The 17,839-nt window shown below is 38.8% G+C and overlaps 1 protein-coding gene across 1 annotated transcript in view; it reads left to right on the top strand.

Moving 5' to 3' along the window:
* The window catches only part of LOC311242075 (carboxy-terminal kinesin 2-like), a gene marked incomplete at both ends in the record, with an annotated part of 48,322 nt that overhangs the window by 11,284 nt on the left and 19,199 nt on the right, over positions 1–17,839 (top strand). Inside the window, one exon of the mRNA XM_084331026.1 lies at positions 15,413–15,488. Within this exon, the coding sequence (XP_084187152.1) occupies positions 15,413–15,488 (76 nt within the window). The remainder of the gene's footprint in view (positions 1–15,412; positions 15,489–17,839) is intronic.

The following is a 17,839-nucleotide window of genomic DNA, read 5'->3' as shown; positions in this document are numbered from 1 at the left end:
AAAATTAGCAATCAATCAATTCAATAGACCATGCTCACTTAAAACAGCGCTGCTTCTCTCTCAGTCTGACTCCCCCGCTGTTGCAGACAGGAGTGTGTGTGTGTTTGTGGGTACGCCAGCGTCGGACAGTGAGAGTGAACGCTGCAGTCAGTGGGAAGGAAGTAGAAATTTTTAAATCAATCAATTAATCTATCAATCAATCCGCGATTTTTCTTTTGTTCTAGATTGACTCAAGACTCATCAATTACATCATCCAACATTGTTTAAAGGACTAACACATTCCCCTTGACAGAATCGCTTCATATTTAGTCGTTATGGGCTTATGGCGCTATCAACATTCTGGCCGCTATCAACATTCTCCCGGAGTGAGCCGGCGGAGTGATTATGTGATTCGGTTGTGGGCGGGTCCTGAGCCCAGGACCGTGGATTGTTGCCAATAAAGACGTGTAAATGGCCAATCAGAATCGAGAAATTTGCATGCCGTTGTATAATGCCAAATTCACACTGCAAGACATGGCCAGATTACAAGCTCTGGAATGCATGATGTGATGAATTCTCCATATTAGGGATGTGCATGACAACCAAAATCATTTTCGAATTTTTATTATAATAGTTATTTTCTGCTTCAGTTTAAATTCAGTTAAAATGTTCAGTTATTATGTTCAGTTATTATTTTTAATAGACTAAATCAAAAGGCATTGCACATAAATAGGCACTTCAGAATCGGAAGTTCAGATAATCCTTCAGAACGTTGATCAGCTCAGCTGACAGACAATAAATCAAAATGACACCATTCACCATTGTATCCTATAATAACAGCATTGCATTGGCCCATCAACCAGTTTTAATAAACAAACGGAAACAGTAGCATGTGCATCTTTTAGATAAATTAGGCTGCCTCTAAATATAAAAATTAAGTAAGAATGGTGGTTTGCTTCTCATTTAAAAAAAAATATGTTAAGATAAAAATATTCGACTCGGACATGAAAATCGATGTGGCGACTGTCAAGACTATTCAAAAATTCTAATATTCTAACTCATCCCTACTCCATATTAGAAAGTCAAACTGAAGGTCACTGACCTTGCTGGCAAATCGCAGAGAGTTGACAGTTTCCCCAAAGCTGTCCAGCTCCGGGGAGATGTTGACGAACATCAGCCTGCAGGGGAAATAATAAAGTATTTTTTAATTTTTTTTTTTTTTTTTTTTTACAGCAGTTACAGGTAAAAACAAACATGCTAAAAATATTGGGGGGGGGGGGGGGTGCAAGGGACACTGTCGACTCTTGGTCAGGGTTAGACAGTCAACTCTTGGTCAGATGATGACTTGTTGGCTGTGGCAATGACACACTTGTTCACCTGTAACAAAATAAAAACACTTATTAAAAGGTCAACATCGTAGCTGCAGGTTTCAACAAGTTACATTTAAGACTTAATACCTCTTAGAGCAAAATGTAATGCCAAATTCACACTGCAAGACATGGCCAGATTACAAGCTCTGGAATGCATGATGTGACGAATTCTCCATATTAGGGATGTGCATGACAACCAAAATCATTTTCGAATTTTTATTATAATAGTTATTTTCTGCTTCAGTTTAAATTCAGTTAAAATGTTCAGTTATTATGTTCAATTATTATTTTTAATAGACTAAATCAAAGGGCATTGCACATAAATAGGCACTTCAGAATCGGAAGTTCAGATAATCCTTCAGAACGTTGATCAGCTCAGCTGACAGACAATAAATCAAAATGACACCATTCACCATTGTATCCTATAATAACAGCATTGCATTGGCCCATCAACCAGTTTTAATAAACAAACGGAAACAGTAGCATGTGCATCTTTTAGATAAATTAGGCTGCCTCTAAATATAAAAATGAATTGAGTAAGAAGAATGGTGGTTTGCTTCTCATTTAAAAAAATATATGTTAAGATAAAAATATTATATAATATATTATTATTATTATCATCCAGGAGGGAAAAGACACTTTGGATAGTAGGGACTGCATCTCTGCCTGTCCTGACCAGGAAACACTTTGCAACTGTGATCTCCTCTGGCAATAGTTGGATATTATAATGTGTGGTGAGGGGTTGCAGCAATTCCACTGAGAGAAACTGGTCTGAGGCTGGATAACATGCCTGTATGCCTCTCATAAGTTGTTATCCAACTCATGAGAACCTGCTCTCAAGCTCTTGCAGCATTCTGTCGACGACTGGATAGAACAGTCTCTGTCTCAGCTGATCTCCATGAGGTCTGAGCTTGTGCCACAAGATGACTCAACTTAACTACATACTCGTCCATCCTTTTCTGCTTCCTCCTTTGGCTGGTAGTATGTTCCTCAATCCAAAGGCCATTACATATGGCCTTTGTCCTGTCATACATGTCCACTGCCATCTCTGAGCTGCGATAACCTTTGAGTGTGTCCTGCACTGTGCTTTTAAATAGTACAGATAGGTATTGAAGATGTGCACTTTAACGCAGCAGCACCTGGAGCCATCCATACCCATGTCCAGTGTCCTATAATAAGCTTGGTTCATTTCCTCGGATAGTCCGGTTGGTTTGGGGTGGTGTGAAAGCTCATTCACTCTTGCAAGTGAACCCTGCTGCGGTTCATTTGAGATGTGAATGCAAAGCGGACCAAAGGCAGGAAAAGACCCAAAAATTAAAATTTTTTATGAGAAGACTGAAACATATGCATATAATGAAACACACAATACAGTTTTTTTTTCGATTGCCTAAGCATGATTTTGAAAACGGGGCCCGGTGTTTCAAAACACACAATTAGCACAACCACACACACAATTATCAGAACACCTCAGATCCTTTGCTAAATTAAACACTTGTCAAAACCATACACTAATTTATAAAAACTACATTTTGTTACCATATGAAACACACGTTTCATATGACTTAATTCTGTTTGAACCAATTACACACACTGCTGTGCTTAACCTAAAACACATTTAGCAATTCTACTTCTCAGTGATTAGAGTACTGTAAGTGAAGTACGCAGAGAATGTGCAAATATACAATAAATTCACCAACACTACACAAGACCAATGCTGTAGACTGATGAAAATATAATTTATTTATCTACATATACCCAAATCAATGATGCAGACTGATGAAAAAAATAACATTTTCTCTCCATATACCCAAATCAATGAAGCTGACTGATGAAAATATAAATGTTCTCTCCATATAACCAAATCGGTCAACATTTCAACATGGAGAATCGCAACAAAACATGTCCCAGTTTTCATGCTACTATGTACTGTAAGCTCAGCAAATATCAGACAAACATAAAATACTGTATCCAGTACTAGTTAAAATTACAGTAAAACAAAAACCATTTTGAATTTTTTTAACAGAAAATACTAGACATTATCTCTTTGCCTAGCTGGATCTGGCAAGATACTTTTTTGTTGTGATTCTCCATGTTGACATGTTTACTGATTTGGGAAAATGGGAGAATGTATATTTTCATCAGTCTGCATCATTGGTTGTCTTGTGTAGTGTTTGGTGAATGTATTGTATATTTTCACGTTCTCTGTGTACAGTACTTCACTCTCCTTCCATTTTGGTTGAAGACGGGTGAACTCACCTGCTGCATTTTTATAGTGCTTAAACCTGATTGGTGTATCTACAATTAAGCAATGGTGTGTTTGTGCATCTGATGGCTGTGTTTAACCAATTGGCTCATATGTGTGGTAATTTGATATTCTGTCTAATGTAATGCAAGTGTGTTTAGTGTTTTGCAAATTACTGTGTATTGTTTTGCAAAAAGTGTGAGGCTGACATTGTAGGGGTGCAAATCTGGGCCTATATTTTGCTCCTTGAGTAAGTTTTTGATAATTGTGTAATACTTTTTATTTGAGTGTTTATGCAATTGAAGAAAACTGTAAAGACTAGAGATGAACTGTTTATTTCTTTTGTACATGCTGTGCATATGTTTTTTATTTGCTTATGTGTATGATTCTTAACTGTTATTTTGTTATTGGTGTATGTGTGTATATGTACAGTATATATATATATGTGTATGTATATTTGTACTCCTGTTGGGGCCTCTTGGACCAGATCAATGTTTTATCTGGCTAAATAAAGGTTAAATAAATAAGAAACTGATGATTTGGTCCTGTTAACTTTGAATTTTCGATGGGGACTGCCCAGATCCCTCATGAACCTGGACCTCACTTTGAGAACCTATAATGATTCTAGTTATTCAGTATTCATCCCTAATTACTCTAAAATTGCGTATTTCTGTGTTTAATAAAAATAAAAAAAAGGGCTGAAGCCCCCAATGTTTTCTAACCCTAAACGCCCCTGTTGTTAATTGGATACGTGAATGTTGTAGTTTAAATAAGTGATGGGTGTTTATGTAGGCCTGATGACATATTCAAGTGAGGATGGTCCGACCAGAGCTTAATGCAACTCAAGTAGAACTACCATGTACATGAATCACAGGAGATATACTTTTAACTAGGGATGTCTGATATTATCGGCCGATATTGGCATTAAAATGTGATATCGGAAATTATCGGTACAATTCTCATTTATTTACCCAAGCAAGTAAGAACAAATTCTGATTTTATTTATTGTCAAAAGTAAGTGTTGTGTTAGTCAAGTCAAGAGTTTTAATTGTCACGGCATACAGGTATACAATGAAATGCGGCTGGTCTTGCCCGCGACGATGTGCAATACAGTGGTACAACATATAATAGAATCCAATAGAAATACAGTGGTACAACATATTAATAGAATCCAATAAAACAGTGCAATAAACAGGTACATGGTGTGCCATCTCGGTATCTGTACATTAGTATTTACAGAGCATATAGGACATGCTAGGTAGCTTTAGTAGTGCAGTACACTGTTCCTGATGTTATACTACTTTAAAGTGGCCTTTCCTCTGGCCATAAGTGTGCGGCATGAGTGTTAAAGTGGCTGCTAGTGTGTGAGCGTGCTCAGCGTGCGTGTCGTGTATGTGCTTGTGTGTGGATAGTTCAGTTTCTGTGTCTCTCAATGTTCATTGTTCAAGGCTCTGATGGCCTGGGGGAAGAAGCTTAGCCTAAGCCTCTCCGTCCTAGTAGCTGGGGTTCGCAGGCGTCTGCCTGACCTCAGCAGCTGGAACAGGCTGTTATTGGGGTGGTGGGTCTTTCATTATCCTGCAGGCTCTGGATTTGCACCTCTTGTTGTATAGAGCCTGCAAATCAGAGACCACAACAAGAGATATGTAATGTTAATTACCTGAAATTATTCAGTTTTTTGGGGGGGGGGGGAAACCCTGCAACCCTGGTTGGTATCGGAAATTAAGAGTTGGACAATATCGGTATAGGTAAAAAAGCCAATATCGAATATCCCTACTTTTAACCAATAGAGGGAGGTCGTTTGTTGACGGATCAATATGTATAAAGCATGTAATGACTACATGTATAAAGCATGCAACGATTATGTATAAAGCATGCATACACAAACACAATCTCCTGCGTTGGTTACTGGGCTGAAGGTCGACTTGTTTTACAACTCATTTTGAGAGACCTAGTCCACAACACTGTGGTTCCGACAGCTGGTTAGAAAACAGGCTGAAGTCGGTCGTTCCCGCTGCGCCTCATCATCTCCCAACCAAATACTGTGGCTCAACTAAGGGTAGTCTCACTGAATTGGATAAATTGAGGAAAATGGACATTGAAATCATAAATCTCTTCTTACCGAAGAAAATTATCATTCATCAGTATCCGAGTACAAGCTCCGATACTAGATTGCTGAAAAGGTCTTGGCTATGTCATTGGTTATTTTAAAGATGCAGGCTGATATAAGTCAGTGCTCTACTCCCAATACTGCATTCAGCAGTGGGTAAGACAAGAGTTTATGAAATAGACTTAGAACGGATAGATTTGGCCAGCATTTAAATGCTGGGGTAACTCTTGACCTCAGTACAGGGTTTTAAATGCTGGGGTGGCAGGACCTCTCGACCTCGGTACAGGGTTTTAAATGCTGGGGTGGCAAGACCTCTTGACCTCAGTACAGGGCAGGATGTGGTCTCACCTTGTTGGCCAGGGCATGGATGACTATGCCCAGGTTGGTGAGGGAGCCGTTGATGGCCGTCATCTCTTTGAACCGGTCCCCCTGCGACAGACTCTTGTCCACACGCTCACTGCCAGCCAAGTCCACCAGGCACAGAGAGGCTACAAACAGAGCGAGATAGTGAAAATCATTGATGGCAATAGTTTGGAACAGAATAAAAGGGAAAGCCACTGGGTAGATGCTGTCGTCTAAAGTTACTAAAGCACCACAAGTGCAAACCCTGTTTAGCCCCAGTGGAAATTAAACGCTATGCTCCATTTGTGCCAAGTGGCCATTCCAGCCTGATACTATGGCTGCTTTTATCCAAAGCGACTTACAAGTTCTGTACGACAAGTCGGTAGGAAGGGTACAACTCTTATCAGCTGAGTAACCATGTTCATCAAAGTGTTAAGACTTGGGTGCTAGTGTTGAGTATGTTAGTATAATTAGGAATAGTGCAGAGTGTAAGAGGGTTATTTTTCTCTTCCAAAACCGTGAACAGCACAAATTACATGGAATCTAATATTTTCTATTGTGCCACTTTCATATGTGGTCCTGAATCAGATACAGGTCAGATGCGTTTTAATTAGCTGACCATGTTTACGTCCCATCTTTTTTATTGTTCATTTGCACATGCGGTCAATTCAGGAGCAGTGACCAGTTCACACTGGAATCTGACCCGAGCAATAAATTGAGCACCAAGGCTTGCCATGTGAATGTAGCCCATGACTGTACTTTTAGATTTTTTTTTATAAATCCCGTTAATGACATAAGATGCGATAATGAGTAACCAGGGCCTTGATGTTAGAAATACGTAGAATATATCCATAATCATTACCTGTAGCAGCACTGTAGTCAAATGAAGGATAAGGCTTGCCACTACTTCTAATCACCTTGAACCATCTGCTCCTTTTTAAGCAACTTAAAATACTATCAATCTTTGATATGTATTTATGTTCAACTGCACTTTTAATTTCCTATTTTCCATCTGTTTTCCATTTTTTCATATCAAACTCCAGTATTTATTCATATCCAACAAGACAATCAAATAATAATTTCTTCTGCACATTTCTTCTTTTATTTAGAAAGTTATTAAATCAGAATGTCCCACCCAATACCCAGCTGTTAAAAACAGCTCAATACTCATTTTATTAGTAGAGATACTTTTAGAACAATAGCCTGATATATTTTCCATGAGTTGAGTGGATGCATGATCGGAGCAGTGTGTGAGAGCGCACGCTTTGCATAGTGGGCGTGTCAACAGTGTCAGCTGAACTCTCACCAAACAATGCATAGGGAAATACATCCCAGAATTATTTCATAATACAAAGTTTCTGAATAGATATTTGGATTCAACCAAGTTGTATGCAGTGATGACCGGTCTTTCCCCATGGAACACAAGTTACTCTTGTGTTGCACGTGTCAAGTGTGTGCATGTGTGAGTGTCAGTTGCGCGTGTGTGTAAGTAACAGCCCCGCTCCTCTGGCAGACGGCAAGAGAGAAGAGATATAGAAAACGGCCAAGATTAGTTCGCAATGTTTAAATTCCTCAAAAAAAAAGGAGTGAAATACGAATGAAAGGGTTGAAATCGGTACTAGCAAGGGTGCCCCCAAATATTTCTCTCTACTAGCACAGGCTATTTTTAGGGGCAATATGCTACGCCCTCGTAGCACTGTACAGCCCTGTGATACTATGTTTGTTTCTGACTCAAAGTGTGTGAGAGAGAGAGATGAGGAAGGGGCGAGAGAGAGAGAGCTGGGAGAGTGTGTGAGAGGGGGGGGCGGGGGGGTTAGTCCTCAGCCCTTGTGTGGGTGAATGTAACAAGTTCCTAACATTTTCATTCCCCTATTTTATGGACTTTATTCATAGTTTTAAATTATTATTTTCTTTTAAGTTATTTTAAGTTATTTTGTACATCACTGTTTTGAATTTGATGCAAATTTGCAATGCATGAGGGTCATCCTTGTGTTAAATGGCTGCATAAAGCAAGCATTTGTTGACTCATGTTGATAAGAAAATAACTATGGACAATCATGCGATTAAATACTTTAATCAATTGACCGCACAGCACTAATATATATCCACATCAGTCTGTCATTAGCACTATTACTCAGTAGTACTAATTTGGGTGAATGAGGATTTTTTATTTATTTATTGTAAAGTGCTTTGGATAAATGCACAATTTAAATTTATATATCAGTTGAATCACCTGTACATTCGCACTTTAGTTACATTTGCACTCTGGTTGGATGCCACACTTATTTCCGTTGTACTGTACTTGTGCTGCACGATGACTACATTTATTCTACCCTTTTAGGGAATTATGGCTACAGCTTCTTAGTCAATTAACCTTAGGCCCTAGCTATATTTTCAGAAAATTCACCTAAAAATAAATACCTAAGTAAATGGAAGATTGCTCCACTTCTATAAGGTCCATTTGCATGTTCTTGGCATCTAAGGACCTCAGGGAATGTAATTCCCAGTGTCAGAAATATTATTATTTACATTTAAGGTGATCCGGGATCAGTGATTGTGACAAAGACATTAAGCACGATTTTGTAAACCGGGCCCGGTGTTTCAAAACACTACACAATTAGCACAACCACACACACTTATCAGAACACCTCAGATCCTTTGCTAAATTAAACACAAACTATACACTAATTTATAAAAACTACATTTTGTTACCATATGAAACACACGTTTCATAATGACTTAATTCTGTTTGAACCAGTTACACACTGCTGTGCTTAACCTAAAGCACATTTAGCAATTCTACTTCTCAGTGATTAGAGTACTGTAAGTGAAGTACACAGAGAATGTGCAAATATACAATAAATTCACAAACACTACACGAGACCAATCCTGTAGACTGATTAAAATATAATTTATTTATCTCCATATACCCAAATCAATGATGCAGACTGAAGAAGAAGGCACGACAACGCCTCTACTTCCTCAGGCGCCTAAGGAAGTTCCAAGTCAGTCAGAAGATCCTTAAGAACTTCTACTCATGTACAATAGAGAGCATCTTGACCGGCAACATCACCTCCTGGTTTGGGAATAGCACTGCACAAGACCGAAGCAGACTACAAAGAGTGACACGTTCAGCCGAACGCACAATTGGAGGGGGGCTCCCCACCCTCCAGAACATTTACAACAAGCGTTGCAAGGGCAAGGCTAAGAGAATCATTAAAGACTCCAGTCACCCGAACAACTGCCTCTTTGAACTGCTGCGGTCAGGCAAGCGATACCGGAGTCTCAAGGCGAGCACAGAAAGACTCAGAAGAAGCTTCTATCCCCAGGCCATCAGGCTGCTAAACGAACAATGAACACTACACAACAACAAACCACCAAACGCACATAGCACACACATCCACACGCACACACTCACTTTAAACAAACACACTGTAGCACCCACTCCACACACTTTATAGCACACACCCACTTTAAACAAACACACTGTAGCACCCACTCCCCACACTTTATATTTATTGATGAAGGATTGCACTACAACTCGTACACCTTACTGTAAATTGTACCTAAATTGTACCTCATCCCATTTCTGCTTTGCACTATATAGTACTGTACATTAGTACACTGCATAGTATTGTATATTATATGGTAACTCAGAACATTGTACATATGTCTATACCGAACACTGTGACCTCATTTTCTTCTTCTAAATTACATGCTATACTATGTTATTTGATACTATCTTGTCTAGCACAGTCTCTGGAGCGTAACAGTAAGAAGCATTTTGTATGAAAGTATTCTGTACTTCTGTATGACAGCTATTAAAGAAACTTGAAACTTGAAAATATAAATGTTCTCTCCATATAACCAAATCAGTCAACATTTCAACATGGAGAATCACAACAAAACATGTCCCAGTTTTCATGCATAACACAGTAAGCTCAGCAAATATAAGACAAACATAAAATACTGTATCCAGTACAGGTTAAAATTACAGTAAAACAAAAATAGAAAATGTTTTAATGGAGTACAGAAAATACTAGACATTATCTCTTTGCCTAGCTGGATCTGGCAAGATATTATTTTCTTGTGATTCTCCATGTTGACATGTTGACTGATTTGGGTATATGGAGAGAAAATGTATATTTTCATCAGTCTGCATCATTGGTTGTCTTGTGTAGTGTTTTGGTGAATGTATTGTATATTTTCACGTTCTGTGTACAGTACTTCACTCTCCTTCCATTTTGGTTGAAGGCAGGTGAACTCACCTGCTGCATTTTTATAGTGCTTAAACCTGATTGGTGTATCTACAATTAAGCAATGGTGTGTTTGTGCATCCGATTGCTGTGTTTAACCAATTGGCTCATATGTGTGGTAATTTGACATTCTATGTGTAATGTAATGCAAGTGTGTTTAGTGTTTTGCAAATCACTGTGTATTGTTTTGCAAAAAGTGTGATGCTGACTTTGTGCTTATAGGGGTGCAAATCTGGGCCTATGTTTTGCTCCTTGAGTGTAAGGTTTTGATAATTGTGTAATACTTTTGATTTGAGTGTTTATGCAATCGAAGAAAACTAAAGACTAGAGATTAACTGTTTATTTCTTTTGTACATAGGCTGTGCATAATGTTTTTGTTTATTTGCTTGTGTATGATTCTTAACTTTTTATTTTGTTATTGGTGTATATGTATGTATGTGTGTATGTATATTTGTACCCTCGTTGGGGCCTCTTGGACCATATCAATGTTTTATCTGGCTAAATAAAGGTTAAATAAATAAATTAGAAACTGATGATTTGGTCCTGTTAACTTTGAATTTTCTATGGGGACTGCCCATATCCCTCTCATGGACCTGGACCTCACTTTAAAAAACTTGAATCTAGTTCTTTAGTATTCGTCTCTAATTACTCTAAAATTGCGTATTTCTGTGTGAAAAAATAAATAAAAAAAGGGGCCCCTCCCTGGGCTGAAGCCCCCAATGTTTTCTAACCCTAAAAACGCCCCTGACACACACACACAAATTGTGTCCTTGCGTGTCCATGACAACACAGATGGAGCCAACACATTCACGAGGGGTTCCATAAAACCACAGCAGCTGTCAGCTGACGACAACCTGTTACAGGCTCGGGGAGTATAGTGGTGGACACAAGCACCCTCTGTCTGCTGTCAATACGGCGAATAACCTGCCTTTTGTCTAATGGGAGGAGACCTGGTCCCGTTGACTTCAAGATCCAAGATTCAAGCGGTTTATTTGTCACATACATACCAGGGCATACAGTGAAATGCAGGTGGTCATGCCCACATCGATTGTGCAATAATACAATAATAAAATAGACATAGAAAAAAACAGGTAATAAGAAGACATAAGTTGCATGATAAAAATAGACATGCTAAATTCCTGAGAAGGCACTGTTTCCTATATACACTACTATACAATATAAAATTTTAACTCCGTCATTATGCCATACTTACTATATCTAAACTATACTATACAAAAACCACATCTGTTCTTTCCTTAGAGTGACTTTTATATTCCTCATTCCTTTAAACTGTGACTTTTCCATTTTGTTTAAAGTGACATTTTGTTTTAAAGTTCAGTTCAGTAATTTTTTATTTCGGGTTTTGGACACATAACATCTGCATACGTTTTACCAGCTGCTATTGCAGCATTGTCCGAAAAGGGCTAGGGAGAAGCACTAGGCTTGTCGGGCCCTACCCCTGAAGACTTAAGTTTGTTTCTTATTTTTTTTTTTTTTTTTTTTTTTTTACATACATGCATACATACATACATACATACATAGTACTTACATATATTTGATTGTTTAAAGCGGTTGCAGGATGTGTGTTGTGTGTGTGTGTGTGTGTGTGTGTGTGCTCATGTGTACTTGTGAGTGGAGAGTTCAGACAGTTCAGACTTGAAACATTGTGACTAAAAAAAGACTGAATGATTTATTGATTGATTATAAGATAAGCTGCAGTATACATTTGATAAGACTGACGCAGGTTGGTTAGCCATGTCAAACGTTCACATTGATTAGACATATAGCAAAACTCCATCTGACATGGGCGGGGAATAGATCGGGCCACATCTCATCAGCGCTGTTCTTGATAAGCAAGCCTGAGCAAACCCATCTCTCTGAATGAACGTTGTTAGTCATCTCCTCCCAGTGGCCTCGCTAAGAAATAGATCAATCTGAATTGAAAGGAAAGACATGCTGTGAGCTGACGCGTCGATGCTAGAAGTGTTCCGTCACACAGTTTGACTCAGAGCATAGTAATGAGGACGTACAAAGCCGCTGACAAATTAACTATATCAACTGTCTCCTTCGTGTTTTTGAAGGTGTACTATGTATTTGGGGTGGGAGAGTCAGAGAAGTGAAACGATTCTAAGGTATATCTTCATAAATGAATAAACAAAGAGGACAACTGGGTCCCTGATACATTTGGTTGGAGCTAGAAAGCTACTAAAAAGTTACCACTTCACTATTGTTCACCACCCACCCCCTCCTAATGTACAGTTTCCTCCCCCTCGTATGTATCTGTTAGGATCTCTGTTTAACAGTACTGTATATTTGCATATCTTGTATGTCACAAATGTAACTGTACTGTATACCTGTGCAGGGGTGTAAAAAGTACCCCGAAATTATACAAGTGAACGTATGGGTACCGTCTCAAAATGGTACTCAAGTAAAAATCAGAGTATCTGGAGTAAAGTCAAAAAGTTTCTACTTTTAAATGTACTAAAAAGTTAAAGTACAAACTTTTTTTCTGACTGTCTATTCTTCTGATAGCAGGTGTTTAATCAAAGATCCCCGCTTTCTAGTCTTGCACAAGGACCAATCAGCATGGGAATGGGCGGGTTAATTTTCCATTGATGGGGATTTGATTGGCTGTTTTTAAATAAAGTGTGGCAGCAGGATTAATAACGTTAACGTTAGTTCGGCCAGAGAAACAAATATACTAATTAAAATGGTTGGACCTGCGAGATTTGTACTTTGTACTTTGTAGGTCTGCATTTTAAATGTAAGGAGTAAAAAGTAAATTTTTTTCCTCTGAAATGTAATTGAGTAAAAGTACAAGTATACAAACCTAATAATACTTGAGTAAAGTACAAATCCCCCAAAACAGTACTTAAGTATTGTAACAAAGTACAATTACTCAAGTACTTTACACCCCTGCCTGTATGTATTGTCATAAATGTCATGATATATATCTGTATATCTGTATGGCCCCCGTAAATGTCCAAACCCCCCCTCCCACCCACCCACCCCCTCCTAATGTACAGTTTTCTCCCCCTCGTATGTATATATTATCTGTTAGGATCTCTGTTTAACAGTACTGTATATTTGCATATATTGTATGTCACAAATGTAACAGTACTGTATACCTGTATGTCATGTATTGTCATAAATGTCATGATATATATCTGTATGTTGCGTATGTCATTATTAATTGAAAATGGGGGACCCTGATGTAAACGAGACGAAAGTCTTTCTCTGGTCTGCATCCCCTTAACAATTGTGTGTATTGAGCCGTACTGTATTGTACCCATTCTGCAATCTGTTAATACAGTTTTCAATCAATCAATCTAGAAAGCTATAGCTGAAAAGTTACTGTTTCACTATTGTTTGAAGCTAGAAAGCTAGTTGAAAAGTTACTGTTTCACTATTGTTTGAAGCTAGAAAGCTAGCTGAAAAGTTACCGTTTCACTATTGTTTGAAGCTAGAAAGCTAGCTGAAAAGTTACCATTTCACTATTGTTTGAAGCTAGAAAGCTAGCTGAAACGGTACTGTTTCACTATTGTTTGAAGCTAGAAAGCTAGCTGAAACGGTACTGTTTCACTATTGTTTGAAGCTAGAAAGCTACTGTCGTATATTGATAGTTTGAATGAAGAAAAGAGAGAATGTTCTTTCAGGTTATTTATTATAAAAGTGAATAAGCAGAGTACAGGTTACAGACTGTGGATTCAGCTCAGCAGCTGAGTTCAAGAGTCAGAGTGCAGGTACAACTTACAAGCATGCACGAGCAGAGGGTCAGGGAGTGGGGAGTGTGTAGTTCTCCTGCATTGTCTGTCACCTTTTGTTATTATTGTCGTGAAGGCGGGACAGACGATGCGGGGGGGTGATCATTGCAATGGGGGTGATCACACAAAACAATTGTGTGTATTGAGCCGTACTGTATTGTACCCATTCTGCAATCTGTTAAATAAAGTTTTCATTCATTCATTCATTCATTCATCATCAAGTAGATCATGTGGGTAAAATCAGTCTTCGGCAGTTTAATGGGGGGGAGGGGGGAAGCTGCGCATGCCTGGTTCCGGCGTCACGTGGCCTGCTGGCCTCTTGGCCTAGCAGATGCATCTAGAGATAAGGGAAGTGAAGTTTAAGAATGTTATTGTGTAAGAACGTGTATATATAATGTTATAATGTAATTATGTGAATGAATGAATGCATGAAAAAGTTTATTTTTGAACATGTATTCTCAATATTCCTACAAACAAATCACTATCAAGCTCCGTCATACATAACAATCATAATGAAAAAGAAATTAAGCAAAAAGTCAAGAGCAATGTAGTTTGTTGACATGTTCAAAAAAGGAGTAGAGGGAAGCTAAGCTTATTGATCCCTACCCCCTTACATTTACATTTTTTCCCTTCCATAAAATTTTACTTGATTTAACATAATTTAGTATAATACATTATATACTATACTTTGACTTATAGTACAAAAAGAAAAAACTTGAGTCACTTGACAGCAGTAAATACAATACCACACTACATAACACAATATAACATAACTTTGTTTATCCGCATTACTCAATGTGTATAATGTAATTAGTACTTATTGGTATTGTCAGTTAGCATTGTATCATAATGTTAGCATTGTATCATACTACCTGAAAAGTTACAGTTTCACTGATTCTAGCCTTATGTTTGATTCACAGTGCCTCAAAATAATGTTTTATTTTTAATAATTTTTTTTTATGTTATGTTGATTTATGATTACATAAGATAGAGTAATACAGGCCTTGCACACAAGTGTGTAGTCCTCCAACATGGCTGTCTCTAACCATTGGTAACCACTATCAAAATAAATATACATTTCTGTACAGTGAAGGTAGAGCAGGTAAAACACTGGAAAAGCACAATATTACTGTTCTACTGTGGCTTGTTTATAAGATCCAGTAATAAGACACCAAATTATAAAATGTTTGTTTAACACATAGCAACATAGCATTTAGAACATTCTGTGAAAAGCCTCTATTCTAAGAATGACATGTCGCCTATAGAGTAAATATGTTTTGTTAACTAACTGCAGGTTCTGCAAATGTCCACAAACGCCCTCCCCAAAACCAATTTTCTTTTTTGGTCTATAGGCCTATAGTTTGTTCCCAGACAACAAGCTAATGTTGCAGCGACATCCACCACCTCAGCTGGCAGGGACGGCCCAGTGTAAGTATTGTTGACCCAGCGTCAGTTGGGTCATTGTCAGCTTGCTTATAATTATATCCTTGGTGATTGGACTATCCTTTTTAAGATGTCTTCATGCGCCTTTCCCCAAAGGCATCAAGGTGTCGGTGCGTCACACTGAGAAAATCAAACAGTCTGGTCTTACATCCAGAGGAGATTAACTTGCAGGGTTCTTTGTGTGTGTGTGTGTGTGTGTGTGAGAGAGAGAGAGAGAGAGAGAGAGAGAACATTTGGATTTTGTTATCGAGAGTTTAACCAAAGCTTCTTTTTTTGCCTGCAATGGCGTGGCCCCTATGGCGGGAAGTCTATTGTATCATGTGCAGAGTGGAGGGAGAACTCAAACAGCCATATTGACTGGAACCTGTGTGTGTGTGTGTGTGTGTGTGTGTGTACCCACCCCCACGGTGAAAGCCCTGTGGTTCCTCAAGCCAGGACAAGCTGTGGCTTGCCATGTGTGCCCTGCTCTTTGTTGACGTCATAACTGTTGACAGGGACTCTCCGCTAGGGCTGTGGTTTGGGCCGGACCTCAACAACTGACTGAATTTGACTTGTCTCCTCTTCTTGATCATCTCCTCCTCCTCCTCCTCCTCCTCCTCCTCCTCCTCCTCCTCCTCCTCCTCCTCCTCCTCCTATATTCATAACCATAATGAAATAAACATCCAAGTAATGTTTACATTACTTGGACGTAGCGTAGGGCTGAGCCCAAACGTTCCAACGTTCGGACCTTCATTCGTTACGTTGGCATTCGAATTCTAAATCAACATTTGAATTTTTTTTTTCTATTCATTCTGTTTAAACCAATGGGGTTTTTCTTCACAGTTGCAGATAAAGATTAGGCTACACTAATATTATAGTATTACAACTGATGAGTTATATTCATTAAAGAAAGTTGATTTAATAAAAATAAAATAAAAGACTAATATAATCAGATTAATGACTTTATTCAAATTGAGGATTTAGTTTGAGGATATATATATATATATATATTTTTTTTAAACTTTAAAAAATAAAATAAAATTCAATACATTTTTTTCAATATATATTTTTTTATTATTAAAAACGAAGGTTCAAACGTCCGTTTTTTTGAAGTTCAAAGCCCAAAAACAAGCTTCGGGGACAGCCCTACTTGGACGTAAGCCTCATCCCCAGGCCACTGTATGCTACGCCATCATTGAACAACACACAGAAGATGCTTCTGCCTCACATGCATGTATAAACAAGTCATTGTCCAACTGCGTTTGTGTTAACCGGAACATGCCCCCCCCCCCCCCCATTTGACTTCTGGAGTGGAGCAGTTTGTAGTGGCTTTAATGATTGTAACACAAGTTTCCTCCAAATATCACAGCTAACTCCCATGTGCATACATGCCTGATGAATTGAAAATGGGGGACCCTGATGTAAACAAGACGAAAGTCTTTCTCTGGTCTGCATCCCCTCAACAATTGTGTGTATTGAGCTGTACTGTATTGTACCCATTCTGCAATCTGTTAATAAAGTTTTCAATCAATCAAAGCCTTCTTAAAAAAACAAACAACGGAGGCTATTTCTGTAGCTTCTACTTGGATGTCTTTCCTCAGGTGAGCACAGCCCACTGGGAAGATGGTGTGCGGGGTGATGACATCTGATCTCCCCCCCCCCCCCCCCACCTCTCATGGATATGTGAAGGAGGGGAGATACTATTGCCACGGAAGGAGTAGAGACAATTAGGTAGCTGATTAGTAGTACTGATAGAACACACCTGCGCATCATTAGGTCACCCACATATCACGTGCACACACCCCAGACACACACACACACACACACTACAAAGCCACTAGGTTAGTGAGGAGTAAGTTGAGGTGAGGTTGGAGTTGTTGTATAGAGAGAGATTGAGTTATTCGGAGTTGTGTAGGGTAAGGTGTGAGAGGTAGTGAGAGGAGAGGTGAAGGCGAGAAGGTGTTCATTGTGTACGGACCCTGGACTGGCTGAGAAACCCCCTTGTGTACTGACCCTGGACCGGACGACTACCCTGAGTATTGAACAATCCCTTTTTCTGTTGGCGAGCCTGTTTTGTGCTTTTGACCATCGGACTGTTTACGACCATTCTCTTGCCTATCAAACTGGATTCTGCCTTAATTCAATAAATATTCTTATTGATTGATATTGCTCTTGTGTGGACATTTTAATTTGTTTGTATTTGAACCGTGGCGAGTCTGGACCCCACCAGGTTTGTCACATTATATATGTACAGTCTCTCTCTCTCTCTGTGTGTGGATCCATAGCAGTGTACCTTGATATACTGTTTGTTTGAGGTGGTTCAGTGAAAGATCTGCCGTTGCTGGCAAAGGGAATCT

Source organism: Notolepis coatsorum (genome assembly GCF_963971535.1).
Source record: "Notolepis coatsorum genome assembly, chromosome: 15".
Classification (NCBI taxonomy): Eukaryota; Metazoa; Chordata; class Actinopteri; order Aulopiformes; family Paralepididae; genus Notolepis; species Notolepis coatsorum.
Note: the sequence above shows the minus strand (reverse complement) of the source record. Positions and strands in the feature narration are given on the sequence as shown.